Source organism: Bos mutus, chromosome 8 (assembly GCF_027580195.1).
Source record: "Bos mutus isolate GX-2022 chromosome 8, NWIPB_WYAK_1.1, whole genome shotgun sequence".
Classification (NCBI taxonomy): Eukaryota; Metazoa; Chordata; class Mammalia; order Artiodactyla; family Bovidae; genus Bos; species Bos mutus.
This window is the reverse complement of record NC_091624.1, coordinates 26,074,408-26,093,170: the sequence shown is the minus strand read 5'-3', so window position 1 is coordinate 26,093,170 and position 18,763 is coordinate 26,074,408. Positions and strand designations below refer to the sequence as shown.

The 18,763-nt window shown below is 40.8% G+C and overlaps 1 protein-coding gene across 5 annotated transcripts in view; it reads left to right on the top strand.

Annotated features, from left to right (window-relative positions):
* Positions 1–15,292, top strand: part of AUH (AU RNA binding methylglutaconyl-CoA hydratase) — a 185,071-nt gene extending 169,779 nt beyond the window's left edge. For 2 of the 5 annotated variants that reach the window (XM_070375233.1, XM_070375234.1), the window contains 4 exons: positions 2,661–2,848; positions 7,769–7,819; positions 8,997–9,044; positions 12,856–15,291. In XM_070375233.1, coding sequence (XP_070231334.1) covers positions 2,661–2,848; positions 7,769–7,819; positions 8,997–9,044; positions 12,856–12,933 — 365 coding nt within the window. In that variant the 3' untranslated portion in view covers positions 12,934–15,291. Of the gene's footprint in view, positions 1–2,660; positions 2,849–7,768; positions 7,820–8,996; positions 9,045–12,855 lie in introns of all 5 variants that reach the window. The other 3 variants (XM_070375232.1, XM_070375230.1, XM_005887199.3) reach the window with 3 other exon arrangements.
* Positions 15,293–18,763: the final 3,471 nt, after the last annotated feature.

The following is an 18,763-nucleotide window of genomic DNA, read 5'->3' as shown; positions in this document are numbered from 1 at the left end:
TCCTGATGTAGATACCTTGTGATGTCAACCAAAAAAGCCAAGTCTTGGATGCAGTGTTAGCTGTTGAGCCAAGTTGATGATTTTCCCTTAGATCCTGTGATGCGCTGTTCTCAGCAGAACAGAAAGGTCTCTTCAGCACCAGGTGTCTGAGCCTCACATCATTTCCTCCAGCAGACAATTGATCTGCATCCATTTCATCTAGCAGAGTTTAGAGTTCAGAGTTCTGTGCCATTCAGCTGTTTCATGAGGTTAAGTTTCATGCTGTTCCTTTGTTAAATTGTTACAAAATAATGTGATGAATGGGCTTAAGCTTTTTGGACTTGCAAAATACTGAGTTTCCATTGAATAAGAAGTGCACGCTAACAGTGACCGTTGAGGGTCACATGTTAATTTTGACCAGTCTACATTAAACTTTTCATAGAACACAACAAAGAATCATTCTCTAATGTTGTGCTTATTATGAATACTATAGCTATACGTTCTTTAGTCTCTTGAAAATCCTCCTCAGTTCCATGAGTAAATATAACTATCTGGGTTGTATTACTTGTATCTCTCTGTTCTGATCAGCTGCCATGAGAAATACCAAACAACTTGTCTTTTTCCATGAAGTTTATTCTGTAAGTTCTCAGACCTATCTTTACTACACTGAGCAACAAATTTGTCAGCGCTTCATTTTTCACACACATTTCTCGCCATGTCGCATAAAATACCTTTAAACGTACCATCTCTACCTGCTTGGGGAATGTAAGCAATAAGTAGCTGCAGTTTATAGAAGCAGTACTCTGTGCTATGCTGTCCTTAGTCGCTCTGCTGCTGCTTCTAAGTCGCTTCAGTCGTGTCCGACTATGTGCGACCCCATAGATGGCAGCCCATCAGGCCCCGCCATCCCTGGGATTCTCCAGGCAAGATCACTGGAGTGGGTTGCCATTTCCTCCTCCAATGCATGAAAGGGAAAAGTGAAAGTGAAGTCGCTCAGTCATGTCCAACTCCTAGCGACCCCATGGACTGCAGCCTACCAGGCTCCTCCGTCCATGGGATTTTCCAGGCAAGAGTACTGGAGTGGGGTGCCATTGCCTTCTCCGCCTTAGTCGCTCAGTCATGTCGCTCAGTCATGTCCAACTCTTTGCAACCCCATAGATTGTAGCCTGCCAGGCTCCTCTGACCATGGGGATTCTCCAGGAAAGAATACTGGAGTGGGTTGCTGTGCTGTCTTTCAGGGGATCTTCCCAACCCATGATCAAACCCAGGTCTTCCCACATTGCAGGCAGATTCTTTACCAACTCAGCCACCAGGGAAGCCTAAACTCATTTATGTTCAAAAACAATCCCTACAGAAAATGTCAATCCTTTTGAGGTTTGTTTCTATTTATTTTTTTAGTAAATCACCTATATTTTCGAAACATGGTCATGGTTCTCAACATAATTGTTTAATAATAGCATCATAAGCTTCCAATACCAGTGTGCTTTGTTTGCTAAACACATAGGAATATACTTAATTATTGAAGGGATATATGTTTTCTTGAAACTTGACTCTCGTCTCCCCCCAACTTTTGATTGAGATGTGGGTAAGAAATGATTTTACCTTCCTTTTAAAATCGCTTAAAGAAAATCAAAACATCTCAGTCTACAGTATTGGAGTCGTAGGAAGTGGTGGAGGCTGTGGCAGCTTGAGTGCATTGTATCTAAAAGGTGCAGCTGCAGTTAACTTCCAGGTTAAAACTAATTTTTATATGAAATCACCCACTCAGTTTACAAATGTTGGCAGCTAATGCAGAATGAACTTCATGGGCAAAGAAACACAGTGAGCTCGTTCAGATGTGTGACCAACAGTTTTCTTTTTCTCCCCTGAACCCTCACAGTCAGCCTTTCCTCCGCCTCCGGTCAGCCCAGCTGCCACTTCGAGGATAAGACTTAGGGATAAGATTTAAGATTTGCAGCTGTTTTCATCTTCCTGTTGGTAGGAATTAAAGCTACCAATAAGAATATGACCTGCTTGTGTTTAGCTTTCTATTTAATGAAATCGCAGTCTCCTCACTTAAAGATACTGGAGTGAGCATGGATCTAATAGAATACTGCAACAGGGGATGATTAGCACTTGCCTTAAAAAAAATAAAACCATGGGACAAAGCCTGTTTTCATGAGCAATTATCTGTTTTTATTTTCATTAAAATTAGTTTACAGTTCATTTACTGTAAATAAGTCTTTAAAAGTACACGAGTTGAATTCCTCAGAATTTGATGTTTTATTTAAACTGAAGTGGAAATGCCAAGCTTGGTGGACCTGTCATTCCTCTTAGCAAATGAGCTAAGGGGAAGTAGGCTGCCCCAGCCCCCTCCACCACTGTGCGTCTTTTGGTTCCTGACATAGTAATGATTATGGATTGGATTCAGGAACACGCCAGCTCTGTTGCCAGTGATGGACAGTGTCAGAATCACTTAATAGTGATACAAGATTCTTAAGTGCTTTTAGAGTTTTAATAATTTTTATAAAGTAATGAAGAAATGAGATTTAAGTTTTGAAGTAGTTTTCCAGTTACTTAATTTTAACATACAAACTTCTGGCCCTGGTTTGTTTTTCCAGTAGAAGACATGAAAAATTGAGATGTTAAAACGAAAGGGTGCCAAGTCATTGCACGCATTTTCTGTCTCATCCATGCTGTAGGGGGAACGCAGCGATTGCCGCGTGCCATTGGGATGTCCCTGGCGAAAGAGCTCATCTTCTCTGCGCGTGTGCTCGATGGCCAAGAAGCCAAGTCAGTGGGCTTGATCAGCCATGTTCTAGAACAGAACCAGGAGGGGGACGCTGCCTACAGAAAGGCCTTGGACCTAGCAAGAGAGTTTTTACCTCAGGTATTTAACTACTTTTCTTTTTTTTTTGCCCTTTGTTATAACCTTACAACAAATGGACAAAACCAGTGATCATCTTACCTACCTATAATGTCCTTTGCTTGCTTTCCAAGTAGAGAAGTGTACAGGTAGCTGTAAAACTAGAAATCGTATACTAGATTAACATTAAGAGCCTTCAGAATTAAGATTTGAAGGTAGTTCAAGGCCCTTACTGTAGCTGTACATTGATAACATATTACATGCGTGTTTATCACATGCAACAGAGATTCCCAGCAACTTAAGTTGTTCGCCAGCTAGTCCTCCTGACCTGAACTGTACACATGGGCTTTCACACTGGATTGTCCCCAAACTGAAACACAAATAAATAAGGAGCCCACAGTCCATTATGTCAAGCGAGCTTTCATTGAGATCACTTACCTTGAGATAACCTGCTTAAATAGCACCAGTTTGTGTATCTTATTGTGTTTGGTTTCATGGTGATGGAGGCCTTGTTTTAACTCCTTTGTGCACAATCCACTTCTTCAGAAGTGCACTTCAAATCTGGGAATCACTGCACGTTTACTCACAGATCTTAATCCTCGTGAGCAGTAGTATTAATAATAAACAGAGCGTCAAGGGACCTATTGGAAGGGTTTCTTGATTCTCTGTTTCAGAAGTATTTTTCAAATAGTCCTTTGTTCGGAAATCATAGATTAAAGGATTTTTGCTAAGTAAACAATTAGTGATTTGTCTTTATTCCCAATGGATTGTAAAACTTTTATTATAGTTCCCTAACCAAACAGAGACATTACTTTGCCAACAAGGTCCGTCTAGTCAAGGCTATGGTTTTTCCAGTAGTCTTGTATGGATGTGAGAGTTGGACTGTGAAGAAGGCTGAGCGCCAAAGAATTGATGCTTTTGAACTGTGGTGTTGGAGAAGACTCTTGCGAGTCCCTTGGACTGCAAAGAGATCCAACCAGTCCATTCTGAAGGAGATCAGTCCTGGGTGTTCATTGGAAGGAATGATGCTAAAGCTGAGACTCCAGTACTTTGGCCACCTCATGCGAAGAGATGACTCATTGGAAAAGACTCTGATGCTGGGAGGGATTGGGGGCAGGAGAAGAAGGGGACAAAAGTAGATGAGATGGTTGGATGGCATCACCGACTCGATGGACATGAGTTTGAGTGAACTCTGGGAGTTGGTGATGGACAGGGAGGCCTGGCGTGCTGCGATTCATGGGGTCGCAAAGAGTCAGACACGACTGAACGACTGAACTGAACTGAACTGAACCATTTTTGGAGTCAAAATTACTTCCTTTCTAACTCAAGCAGTATTTGTAACCTCTTTTGAGGCCATGAGTTCTTTTGGGGACTCTCATGAATCTCTCTAGAAAAATGCATGCACCCTCCACATTTGTTCGGGGTTCTGTATCCAGTTTCAGGAGGCATCCTTGGAGTTCTTTGTTGTGAGACAGAGCCCAGGTCTGCTGTGGCACACCTGTCCCCTGCAAGCTGTCAGTTGGGGCCTCTCATTTGAGTTGGTTTCTAAAGCCACACTGCCCAGTGTTGGTGCTATTTCAGTCCTTCTCAATTAAGTTACGAGCTGTAAGCTCTTTCAGGGTGGGGCCCTTATATATGTTCATTCCCTGTTGGAGGTAACACAGAGCCTTATACTCTAAATCGATAGAGAGCTAATACAAGACTTTCACTACTTTAAGATTAAGAAAAGCTCTCATTGTAACTTTGGTATTAATGTTTCTTCAAAATATTAAGGAAACATCTAGCTAAAGAGAGATTAAAGGTGTACACATATCAGGAGAAGTGATAGTTTAACTCCATACAGATTTAGTGACTTCCTCTAGCTTAAAACTTGATGACCAGAGCATGTCTCAATTGAAGTAAAGCAATGTACTTAAGGAAGGTTTGGGCGTAATTCCAGTTCTGAGATTCACAGCCTCCCATGGTCCTTGGACGTGAGTGTTCAGCTCCCTGTTACAGGTCTCCGCCAGGGTGGCGGGTGGCTCATTAGCCAATTGGTGCCTCTGTGCTTCCTTTCTTTATCTCACTCTGAGAACTGGCTCTCTCGTATGCTATCTCGCTCGCGCACATGCGTGCTCTCTCTTTCTCTTTGTCTCTCTCTCAGTGCCCGCAGCTCACCCCACCCTAGAGCCTCCTTCTCCCCACCTCCACACTGACATCTGGCCGCACCCTGCCATGTGGTAAACCAGGCTGTCCTCCTCGTCCCTTTCATCTGAAGGACACCCTCTGAGAACATTAATTGCTAACATTATTTTTCCCCCAGCTGAAGGGAGATGTCAGATGACTTTGGAAAATGTGTAACTGTGAAACTATATGCAAAAGTTACAAAGCAGAATTTGAGATGGAACAATCTTTATTTTTAAAGATCTTGTTACTAAATGATGAGTCTCTAAGTAATCAGGAAACTCCTAAACAATTAGGATTTTTGCGTGATTTCTGTATTTGTGTGTATCTACTTCTATTTTTCTATCTGAGGGAAAAAATGGTTTGTATATATAGAAGAGACACTGGTTTCATATTTTAAAAGAGAAGCTAATTGAATAAGCGTTATATCTAATAGTGTTTTCATTTTCCTATTTCTCCAGTTCTGCCCAAAGTGTGGTCTGTGGACTAGCAGTCCAGGCATCCCTGGGAGCACGGCCCATCCCCGACCCCTGAATCAGTATCACCGTTTTAACAAGGGACCTGGGGACTTTTGTGCATGTGGAAGTCTGGCCAGCATTTGTCTGGGTCAGCTGGTGATAAAAGTGAAAGGATAAAATTCTCATTGAGAGGAGTACTCTGTTTTGTTCTGTTTTTTAGTGAATTGTTGATCTTAAAAAGAAATAGTACATACAAATTACATTTGGAAGAATTCTAACTAAGATACTTGCCTAAGTCTCAGAAAATTGCAGGGTCTTAAAATTTTTCAGCAGATGATTTAGGAATGAATTTAGGTAGGTTAAAACTGATAACCAAAAAAAAGGCATTTTTCATGCCATCATGCATTTATCATGCATTTATGCACTTACTGGATTCCTTTGTTGTGCCTCTTATTTAGAGCCCCTTGCATTTTAATTCAAAAGGTGCTTTAAACTATACCATTCAATTCTAATTCATCACTCATAACAATTTTCAGGAATTTAAAATGTGATCAAATAAATTCCATCTGGAGGATTATGGTTTTCTAAGACAAAACCTTCTCGCAGAGGGCTCTCAGTTTTGACCCTCACACATCTTGAAGGACTCATCTGGACCTGCAGCTTTTGTGTAACGTGGGAGTACCGCCTGGAGGACATGTCTTTACTAGTACATCATCATTGTGATTAATTATTGATGCCCAGGGAAGAACGATACAGATCCACTGGCTAAAACAGATGATATCTGCACTCCCATGTTAATCAAGAGCGTCAGCCTCATCTCCAGCCCAGTTCAGTTCAGTTCAATCTCTAGTCATGTCCGACTCATTGCAACCCCGTGGACTGCAGCATGCCAGGCTTCCCTGTCCATCACCAACTCCTGGAGCTGACTCAAACTCATGTCCATCGAGTCAGTGATGCCATCCAACCATCTCATCCTCTGTCGTCCCCTTCTCCTGCTGACTTCAGTCTTTCCCAGCATCTGGGTCTTTTCCAGTGAGTCAGTTCTTGTATCATGTGGCTAAAGTATTGGCACTTCAGCTCCAGCATCAGTCCTTCCAATGAATATTCAGGACTGATTTCCTTTAGGGTTGACTGATTTGATCTCCTTGCAGTTCAAGGGACTCTCAAGTCTTCTCAAACACCATTTCAGAAGCATCAGTTCTTCTGCGCTCAGCTTTCTTATAGTCCAACTGTCACATCCATACATGACTACTGGAAAAACCATAGCTTTGACTAGACGGATCTTTGTTGGCAAAGTAATGTCTCTGCTATTTAATATGCTGTCTAGGTTGGTCATAGCTTTTCTTCCAAGATGCAAGTGTCTTTTAATTTCATGGCTACAGTCACCATCTGCAGTGATTTTGGAGCCCAAGAAAATAAAGTCTGTCACTGTTTCCATTGTTTCCCCATCTATTTGCTATGAAGGAATGGGACCAGATGCCATGATCTTAGTTTTCTGAATGTTGAGTTTTAAACCAGCTTAAACTTTCACTCTTTCACTTTCATCAAGCATCTCTTTAGTTTCTCTTCCCTTTCTGCCGTAAGGGTGGTGTCATCTGCATATCAGAGGTTATTGATATTTCTCCTGGCAATCTTGATTCCAGTTTGTGCTTCATCCAGCCTGGCATTTCACATGATATACTGTGCATATAAGTTAAATAAGCAGGGTGACAACATACAGCCCAACCTTCTGTCAAACCACTGATGGGTATGTTAATTGTGCCAAACACTCTTACCTCCTTTTCTTTTTCCTACTTGTAGGGAGATTTGCTGAACAATAGAAAGCCTTCTACTGGACACATGCCACCTGCCGACGTCCTCCAAACATCTAGTGTGCTGTGCTGTAGCACGCTGTGGGCTCTGCGTCATGTGGTGATGCAGTAGTTTGCTACAATTACAATTTATTAATAATTAAAAGCCCTGCGTGCGTGCTTAGTCGCTCAGTTGTGTTCGACTCTTTGTGACCGTTTGGGCTGTAGCCATAGGTTTCTCAGGCAAGAATACTGGAGTAGGTTGCTGTTCTTCCTCTGGAAGATCTTCCCAGCCCAGTGATTAAGCCTGCATCTCCTGCGTCTTCTGCACTGCAGGTGATTCTTTACTCTCTGAGCCATCAGGGAAGCCCAAAGGCCTTGCAAATCTCCTAAAATGAATTTTCCGTCAGTTATCTTACAGCCATTGTTGCTTCTATACTATGGATCCAGCAAAGGGAATTTCTGAATTTAACTGTGATGTACAACATAATTTGCATTAATAATAGTTAAAATATGTTTTGTTTGAATTTTAGGGACCTGTTGCAATGAGAGTGGCAAAATTAGCAATTAATCAAGGAATGGAGGTGAGTGTCCTAAGCTTTTTGTTGGAATAGGTAGTGGAAATTAATTTAAATGAACCATTATTTTTTAATATTCTAAAATATTTACTGCTGTGATTACTGAAAGCTACTGAGGTGTTTTTTAGCTACATCAGTGATTTTAGTCTGCTTATAGCTGTAGTTGATTCAGTATCATAATCACAGAATTCAGTAATTTCACTTGTGCCTTGAAGCATATGACATGTTCATTATTTTTGCCATTGAGTTAATAGACTTATTGGCTAGTAGTTCATAGAAAACCAAAACAAAAGAGTATTCTGTGTATTCTCAGCACCATTATCATATTACCAAAAAAAAAAAAAATGTTCTAAGGAGAACTTCCTGTTGCAAAGCTCCTACTAAGCATGGAGACCATCTTTAACTTCTCCATGTGCTTTCTCCAGTGAGACACAGTAAACCCTGTAGGGAGCCCTGGGGTTACTCTGGTGATATAGTCCAAAGGAGCGGAGGCCTTAGGACAGGGGAGAGATAAGCAGGCCAAGGGATCCATGCAGGCACCCATTTACTTTGGGCTTTGCATTATAGCAGTTGTATTTTGGATAAATTATAGGAATTTTAAAGAAAGACACTTCTTCCTTACAGACCCAGAAGTGCTATATTTTCCTGGGCTTCATAGCAGTAAAACAGGGTTGAATTTGTTAGCAGTAAACACATTTAAAGAAAATTTAAAGGCATTTGATTGGGTTTTAAAAATTCTTTCCTTCTCTAGGGGATATTTCTGACCCAGGGATTGAACCCGGGTCTCTTTCATTGCAGGCAAATTCTTTGCTATCTGAGCTGCCAGGCAATATATAGATATATCTTATGTACTTTATAAAGACTTCACCTACATTAACTCATTTGATCTTCCAATAACCCCATTTGGTAGATACTATAATTAGCTACTGGTTCAGATGCACCTCTCTGAGGCAAAAGCGGTTAAGTAACCTGTGTAAGCAAGGTTACACAGCTCACATATAGTAGACTCAGAATTTGAACCCAGGCAAGCTAAGTTTCTTATGCTGGTCATACTTCTGATTTGCTGTATTACATCAAAGAATTCTGTTCTTTTGGAATAAGGTTGTTAAATTTGAATTTATATTGATATACCATATTTTTAAAAAGTAATTCTTGCTAAAATGAGTTATATTTTTATTATCAGGTCGATTTAGTAACAGGATTAGCCATAGAAGAAGCATGTTATGCTCAGGTATGTGATAAAATCTCTTTAATTCATTGCAGATACACCCCTTACCTTCTGTATAAGTCAACTAAATTATATATCATGAGCAGATTTGACTCATGCCTATTACAGAATCATACAAATGGGTTGAAATTGTTTGTTTCTTTTCTTTAATTATCACCAGCTCTTGTGACTGATTCTGTTTCACTTAATGATGACTCCTGTCTACATAATTTAGAAAACCATTGGAATAATTGTTAGCAGCATTTGTTTTGTAGATGTCTCTCTGGCTCATGTTGTGTTTTCTGGGTGTGGTTGGAACCCTCACTTCAGGGCAGAGAGATGGGAGGAAGGCAGCTGTGACCATGTGCCTCTAGGGAACCTCAGAGTTTGAGACTCATTGACTTTTCCTGATGTTCTGAACCTTTTCTCCTACCCACTGAAAGTTCACTAATTCAATTACATATGGTTTTCTTTTTTATACACAAATTAATAGGGCTTTTTGTAGAGGAACAAATCTTCCTTCCTCCCTTCCTTTCTTCTGTCCTTTTTTAAATGAAAGATAACATTTTGTTTTAGGGCATGTAAAGTGGCCTAAGAGTTTTGTTCCACCTTTTCTGAGAATTGGAAACTGTGTTAGCTCCCATTTAAGCATGGTAGAATCATGAATTAGAAGCTAGAGCTAGAGTGTAAACTGTGGTCTGTATATATAAGTTGCCACCTGTCATTGATGAACACATGCCATGAATGAACTAAATTACAAACCTCTTACAAATGGACAACCTCAGAGTCTGAAGAAAAATTTTAAAAGCATATTTGGCCACACCTTATCAAATGTAAAGGAATAGGAATTGTACAAAATAGTCAGACCACAAGGGAATTAAACTAAAACTCAGTTAAAGAAAGACAGATGAAACCCTACCTATTAATGGTGAGATTTAATCTTTTTAATAAGATTGAACAGTGTGCTTCTAAATGACATGTGTCAAAGAGAAAGTTTCAAGAGGAATTAAGATATATTTTGAGCTAAATCAAAATGAAAATATAGCTTATCAAAATTTGTGGAAATACATCAAAAATAATGTTTAGAGAGAAATTTATAGCATTAAATGTGTATATTAGAAAAGAAAGTTCTTTTCTAATTCTAAAAGAAGTCAATTTATCAGAAATGCAAGAAAGGTTATTATTCCTGATCCTGTTGACACTGAAAGGATAAAAGAATACTGTGAACTATGTATGACCACAAATCTGATAACCTAGATGAAATAGACCAATTCCTTGAAAGACAAAATACACCAAAATTCATACAAGGAAAAACAGATAATCTGAATAGTCCTATGTTTTTAATACAGATTAAATCAATAATTAATAAGCTTCTGAAATAGCACCAGGCCCAGATATTTTTCACTGGTGAATTCTACCAGACATTTAATGAAGAAATTATGCCAATTATCTACAGCCTTTTCCAGAAAATAGAAGCAGAGGGAATATTTCCTAACTTATTCCATTAGGACAGTGCGTGTGTGCGTGCTGACACTTAAGTCGTGTCCGATTCTTTGCAACCCTGTGGACTGTAGCCTGCCAGGCTCCTCTTTCTCCATGCAAGAATACTGGCGTGGGTTGTCATACCCTCCTCCAGGGGATCTTCTGAACCCAGGGATCAAACCTGCATCTCTTACATCTCCTGCATTGGCAGGTGGGTTCTTTACCACCAGTGCCTCTGGGAAGCCCAAGGACAGTATTAACCTCATAACAAAACTAAAGATATTACAAGAAAGGAAAACTGTAAACCACTATCTCTCATGAATATAGATATAGAAATCCTCAACAAAATAATAGCAAACTAAATCCAGCAATCTATAAAAGGAATTATATGCTACAACCAAGTAATATTTTTTCCCCAGATATGCAAGGCTGGTTCAGCATTCAGAAATCAATATAATCCAAGCTAAAGAAGGAACTTTGGTGAAAGAAATCACTATTTAAATTAATAGATAGCTCATATTCATGGATAGCAAGACTCAATATTTTAAGATATCACTTCTTCCCAACTTGATCATACATGTAGTGCAATCCCAATAAAAATGCCAGAAAGCTATTTTCCTAATACTGGCAAACCAGTTCTAAAGTTTATATGTAAAGTCCAGAGACATAGATTAGCCACCACACTAGTAAGGAGCAAGGTTGGAGGAATGGCACTACTCATCTTTAAGACTTACAGTAAAGCTGCAGTAATCAAGAAAGTGTGGTTCTGGCAAAAATAAAGACAGATAGGCTAATGAAACAGAATAGGGGACTCAGAAATAGATTCATACAAATGTAGTCAGCTGATCTTTGACAGAAGAGCAAAGGCAATTCAATGAAGAAAAGTAATCTTGAAAATCAATAGTACTAAAAGCATGTGGACATTCAACTACCAAAAAAGAAAGAATCTAGTCATTAACCTTATACCTTTTACAGAACTTAACTGAAAATGACCTATAGACTTATTTTTAAATGTAAAATGAAAAACTATAAAACTTCTTGAAGTTAGCATAGTAGAAATTCTAGGTGACCTCAAGTTTGGCAGTGGCTTTTTAGATATAATGCCAAAAGTGTAATTCATGAAAGAAAAAGAATTTATGTTTATTAAAATTAACTTACTACTCTGCAAAAGACTGTGAAGAGAATGGAAAGATAAGCCGTAGACTGGGAAAAATATATTTGCAAAACATATCTGATAAAGGACTTATATCCAAGGTACAAAAAAAGCTTTTTTAAAACTCAAATAGCTTTTATAGTAAGAAATAGTAAGAAAATAGCTCATTAAAAAGAAGATATAAGGTCTGAAGAGATACCTCACCAAAGTAGGTATACAGAAGGCAGATAAGCATAAGTAAATATGGTCCGCATCATATGATATTAAGAAATGCACATAAAAACAGGATTTCCCAGTTTAGCCATTTCTTATATAATTTTACCACATGACCTAGTGGTCATGCAATTTTGCATTTACCCAAATGAGTTGAAAACCTGTGTCCACGCAAAAGCTACACAGTGGTGTTTATTATAGCAGCTTTACAAAGCTGCTATTCCTAAGTTTTGTAAAACTTGGAAACAACCCAGATGACCTTCAGTAGGTGAATGAATAAAAGCTGTGGTATTAATATGTGCATTCAGTGGGGTGTTTGTTACTCAGCAGTGAAAGGAAATGAGCTACTCTGCCAGGAAAAGACAAGAAGGAACCTTAAACACATATGGCTAAATAACAAATTTTAATCTTAAAAGTCCATACTATATGACTCCCGATTATGTGACATTCTGGAAAAGACATGGGCGGGGGCGTGGTCAGGGATGACTAGGTAAAGCATTAGGGATGTGTAGCCAGTCAGCTTGTTTTCTATGATGCTGTAATTAATGGTGGATACATGACATTATGTGTTTGTCAAAACGCATAGAATATCCCTAATGTTACTATGGACTGGTTAATAATACTGTGTCAGTATAGGCTCATTAGTCATAACAAATATATCACGTTAATAAAGGATGTTGATAATAGGGGAAACAGTGAGGGGCTTGAGGGCAGTATATGGGACTCTGAACTTTCTGCTTAGGTTTTTAATAGACCTAAAATTGTCTAAAAAATAAACTCTTAATTGTATTGAAGTATGTTTAGTAAAATGGAAGCAAAAAGCATATTGGAGTTAGAATGATAAATCTGCTCATGTAATTTAAATTGTTCAGATGATTTCACAATTTTAGATTGTCTTTTAATTAGTTTCCTTAGATAAAGCTCATTAAACTTTTATAGTTGTTTTTCATTTTGGGCACAGATAACGTACTGTTTTGCTTCTCTTAGACCATTCCAACAAAAGACAGACTTGAAGGTCTTCTTGCTTTTAAAGAGAAAAGGACCCCTCGCTATAAAGGAGAATAGAAGAAACAGAAATCTTTAAAATGCCAATGTAAAAAATAATACTCCTGGAAGTACCTTTCAGATCCACATATGCCTCAGCACCTGGAATTGCAGTGACCAAAGTGAAGAACGAGTTATCTGTGTACTGAATTAAGTATCTGGAGTGGGCCCATATGTGTATTTTGTTCAAATATGTATCATCATACTCATTCAGATTTGTAAGCTAGTTGTGTATACTGTCAAAAACACCAATTCAAAATTAGGTATACATTTTTAAATACCTCCTGCATATGAGGCTTTCTGTTCTTAATTTTTTTAATGTGAATAATTTATATATTATACTCTCTAGGAAAAAATATTGATTGTATGTCTCCTGTGCTATAGTATGAAAATAAATTTTATTTCTATACACCAAAAATGCGAAGTTATACCAAATAAAGTTTCTAAGGGATTGTATATACATGCACCTACAGACTTACATCTCATACTGAAAAAGGAGTTGATAGGATTCTGAGTGAAAATTACCAAATATGAATAAAATTAGTGAAAAGAAAACTTGGAAATTTTTCTCTTACCCCATTCTTTTTGTATTGAATAAGTCATTGCATGTTGGATTTTAGAAGAATCCACCTATCTATTGCTGATTCTATCAGGTGACCTCTTTATGTAGTCAGTCTTAGAATACAGTGTGGATGGTGGAGAATTAATCCAGTCAGAGACTGGGGCCAAAGGCCTCGTGCAGCCAACTGGAGGCCTGGTACAACCTTGAAGCCCTCCTAGCCAGTGGCCTGGCTCCCTGCCCTAACCCAGAAGTAAAATGGTGTACTAAGGTCGACCCATTGAAGTGCCTTGGTCCTGGATTAAGGGTGAAGTGGAGTTTGCTCTTCTCTTCCTCTCCCTAGCTATTTGCACCTGATTTCAGTAAGGAAGGAAGGTGAACACGGTAACACTTTCTCCCCCACCTAACAACCATCATACCTTTCTAACCCTGTCCAGGTAAGCACCTAGAGATGGAGGGGCTCCAGGGTCATGTGAGTTTATTTGGCCTTGCCTGGGAGGCAGATAGGAAGTGTGTGGGAATTAGCTATGTAATTCAGCAAAAGGGAGACGAACAGTATGCTCCCTGAATGAATCTGAGCTAGCTTTATTTTGTATTCATTTTATCAAACCTCACTGCTTTCTGGGGCTGCATCCAGGGCTGAGTCCAGCAGCACCAGCAAAGCCTCCCTTTTCTGGGACCCACCTGCTCCTGTTATCTGCCAGCTCTGGGGTGCCGCACTGTCCCCAAACACTGCAGTGAAGTCAAGTTCAGCACGTGGGTGACTGCCTGTTTCATGCATTTCCACAGCTTCTTTGTTCTTGGAAAGCATAGACTTGGAATTTTTGAAATCATCGAAACTTAGTTTTTAATTTGAGAAATTGAACTCTCAGTCTCGATTCTAAAATCCTTGAGAGAGAGAAGCATGAACTTACCCTCGGCTGATGGTCACACCCTTGTTCACACTGTTCACACCCTTGTGCTATGGCCAGCCCTGTGCCCTGTCACCTTTGCCACTGACACTATGCAGGCTATGACGTTTGCTCAGCTGATCAGTGTTGTATGAAAGGAGCTTATTAAAATTCATGTTCGGCTTTGGCGATTGTATCTGCTGGTGTGTACACTTTGCTGACAAAGTTGTACCTAATTCATTTCCTACAGGATAATTTGCAAATAAAGTGCTGGTCCTTGTTTTCATGGTCCTTTAAAGGCATCACCGACTCCATGGTCATGAGTTTGAGTAAACTCTGGGAGTTGGTGATGGACAGGGAGGCCTGGCATGCTGCAGTCCATGGGGTCGCAAAGAGTCAGACACAACTGAGCAACTGAACTAAACTGAAAGGTTTCAGGACTATTTTTCTCTATCCATGACATTTTCAAAGGCCACTTCCTTTCTGAATAGGAAATAATTATGTTCGCGGGGAAATTGAGTGTGCTGAGTGACTTGTCTCTCCTGTCTTGGATTTGTAGTCTGCTGCTGATTGAACACCATTTAATCTAACAAGTTCTGATTAAGTCACTGGAGTATGTCTGAAAGCAAAGACATCCTCCTGTAGTAACTTCCAAGTGTCTGCTCAGCTGTCTCTACAGATATTTGCATTTCTCTTGGTTTTCCCTTTAGCAAAGCAGTCTTGCTGGGGCGTGGTCCTAACACTCCACCCAGGTTGAGGTCCAATGGCTGGTGGTTGCGGGAGGTGGGAGAGCTGCTTTTTCCAGAGGGAGCGCCTGCTGACAGGTGAGCCCCAACTTCTTTTGTTTTCCTCCAGAACTTGAGTGTTTTCAAGTCCTTAAACTGAAACCATGTCAAATCGACGCAGCAAGCCGGAAACACAGTGGAATGTAGCCACACATTCAGATGAAGCTAAAGGCGGTTGAGAGGGAGGGAGGGTGATTAACCAGGCACATTTACAATTCAGGGCAAGAACATTTCGTGTTATCTCAGAACAGGAGACCTACTAGTATTGAGGTAATGTAGTGCTGGTTAATGTATAACTTATCTCTGGAAGGAAAAGAGGTATCCAAGTTAACAGAGGTTCTGAGTCAAGAGAGGACTTGTAATCACGGCCGAGAGAAGACTTGGGTTTCCTGTGACTTGTTTTCTGTAATTTAAAGGGTCATTTCAAGTTTGTGTTGTTTTCAGTAAAAAACACCTGGCTTTCCTGTGCTTTTTCCCTCCTTTTCTGGCTGTCAAAAAACTTGGCTTGTCATACTTTTTCTGACAGTACATAGAATAGCACTCTGGATACGGACTAGAGTAATTGGGTGTCATTTTGTGGATAGTGTAATTACAGAAAATGCTTGTTTTTCAAATGGACTCATAGCTGGCTACCCGCTGGTCCAATTCCTCACTTGATCTCCACTCCATCTTCTAGTTAGGGGAGGCCCTACATTTGTTTTGATTTGGGGTCCAAAAATCCTGACAGGTAGGCAAACATTTTAAATGTTTAATCCTTCTGTTGTTTGCCTACTCACCTAGTTAAATATTAACTAATGTGTATGTCGACATTTATTGGATTTTATCAGAAGACAATAGAAATTTTCTCATTTAAACAAGACGTGTACATGCATCACAAAAGAAAAAATAACAGCATTTCAAAGTTACTTGATAATATTTTGATAAAATGAAGAGCCATTCTTCTGTGTTGACGAAACAAGCTACAGATTGTGAGATGTGGTTGGGGATGTTTGGCAGGTAGGAGGATGAAAAACTGCTCAAAATATTTGTGGATCTCAAGCCCTGAAAACTCACTGTTTGAGATGTCTTTTGGGGAACATCCCAAAACTCAGCTACCCTTCAGAGGGCTGGCTCCTAATCATCAAACAGTTTGGTTCACAGTGTTTGTTTTTCAAACCAAACCCCAGGGTAATACAGGAGAGCTGGGTACCTGGTGAGAATAAAAGACCCCAAGGACCCTCGAAGACACACGCCTCTCAAGTGGTCAGGGCCAGCCTTTGTGACATTCATCCATGCAGCACCAGCTTCAAAGTAGGAAGGTGACCCTTCTACAGTGAGCTGACAATTCCCTGGGGCCAGCAAAGTGAGCTCATGGCCACCAGGGTGTCAATCCCATTTTGAAGTATAGAAAACACAGTATTGCATGTTTGGATTCAAGGGAACAGTTTGACAATATCATTGAGGATATTATGTGCAGGCGACAAGAGAATTAGAGCTGGGTATTGTTACGATAATAATGACTACAGCTTATGAAGCCCTAAATGCCTCCAGGTGTGTCTATCTGCAGTTGTTTACTTTTCATAGCATCCGGAAAGGAGAGGTGCTGGTTATTCCTGGGATCCAGAGCAGGAAACGAACACAGTTTGATGACGGGTGGTGGAGTCCAAGACTGAACCTGAGACTGTTGACTTGTCATACTGTTAAGCCTGAAAACAGCTGAACAGCACAACCAAAGACTGCCAATAGATGTGTGTCAACCTTTGCCCAAAGTGGTTCTAGTTTTCTTGAGACTCGAGACACTAGATGTGTGTATTGAGGGGTCAGAAGACGAGACAGTGTGACGGTTACAGCGATGCCTGCTCAGCGTCTCTAAACTAAGCCCTTTGGCTACCTGGTCACATCCAATACTTAAAAACCTTAGGAAATGGGTTTGTCATTTTATCGTATAAGAAACTGAAGCCAGAGCTATGTCTGTGGTGGGCATTCTGAATTCAGAGCCCCCAACGCTCATCATGACACCTGGAGGATATGGAGCCAGTCTTGGCAGCTGTGAACAGTGAGTCTGAGGACTCGTGTTTGATAAGAATACCCATTAGAAGCGCATGTGGGTCAAGAGCCCCCCGTGCTGCTTCTGGGGAACAATGATGAGCCTCTTGCTCTATTCTGCACTGGTCAGGCCCACCCGAAGTCTTGTATTCACTTCTTAATGTCACAGTTCCAGTTGCTTGTAGATTCACTTTGTGCTTTTCTGGAAAGCACATAGACGTTCTTCACCCAAGCTTTCAACTCTTCTGAAACCAGTGATGAGGCCATTTGGTAAAAGCATCTCCTCCCTCTGAGCCTGTTTCTTCACCTATAAAGGAATCCCATAGTCGTTTGTGATCCCTGCAAAGACAGATTGGGTGTGTCCGTGCAAAAGGGCTGTGGAATCAGTAAGGTCATCTTTTACAGAAGTGGTGGTGATGTTTGATTTTTTCCATGTTTCAAGAGACCTGTTGGAACAGGTAGGCGGGTCTCACAACCACACCCAGTTCAGGGTCATGTTCAGGAACCTGAATGTTCACCCAGGAAACAAGAGGTTGGGGAAACCTGGTGGCTGTTCTTGTTTTTTTAACTACAGTGTGAAACTGGAAACTTCGAGGCTGCAAGGGGCCAGAGGAAGCCACACAGGTCCTCATCCCCAACACTCCTCTTCTGCTCTGTTCTGTGTTTATCCACACACAAGCTATGGTCAATAGGGGAAGCTGCTTCCATACTCCCAGGCCCAGAAGCAGCTCCCTGCCACTGAGGTTGAAGAAGAAAGTGGGCAAGGGGTTGGGGCAGAGGACAGCTGCTCCAACTCAGCTCTGTCCCAGAAGTCATCCAACGGCTCCCCTTCAATCCCAACACAGGCTGAAGAGATGGGAAATATGCGGCTGCAAGGACAGCTCACTAGCGAGTTGGGTCATAAAGAAGCACCGAGAGCAGTGACCTGCCTAAGTGGGTCTGTATTTAATAACTACTTTGGCCCTTGGGATAATCCATAACTTAGCAGTAGTTCTTTTAATATTTTGAGGAAAAGTATCCTTAGGCTTCCCTGGTGGCTCAGACAGTAAAGAATCTACCTGCAATGCAGGAGAGCCAAGTTCAATGCCTGGGTTGGGAAGATCCCCTGGAGAAGGAAATGGCAACCCATTCCAGTACTCTTGCCTTGAGAATTCCATGGACAGAGGAGCCTGGTGGGCCACAGTCTACGGGGTTGCAAAATGTCAGTCACGACTGAGCCCCTACCAGTTTTGCTTTCATCCTTGGGCCTGAATGCCATGCTGATAGTACCAGTTTCGAGGGCCGGGGAGGGAGGATTATCCATTTTCTCATCACCCTGTTGGCTCTCACGTGGCTGCCTGGTGGGCGCCCTGCCCGGAGGAGGCTCCAGGAGATTCGGTCCCTGTGGCCACTGAGCCGTGGGAGCACGGTGGGTGCCTGCCCTGCCTACTCCCCACATCCCACGGCCAAGGTTCAGTCCTATTGGCTTTTCAAAGACTGTCACATGTTCTGCAAACGCAGTCTCTTATGAACCCATTTCACAGAGCAGGGCCTGAATTCTAAGAGAAAGAGTGAAAATTACCGTGGCATCGAGTGACGGCTCATGAAGGAAC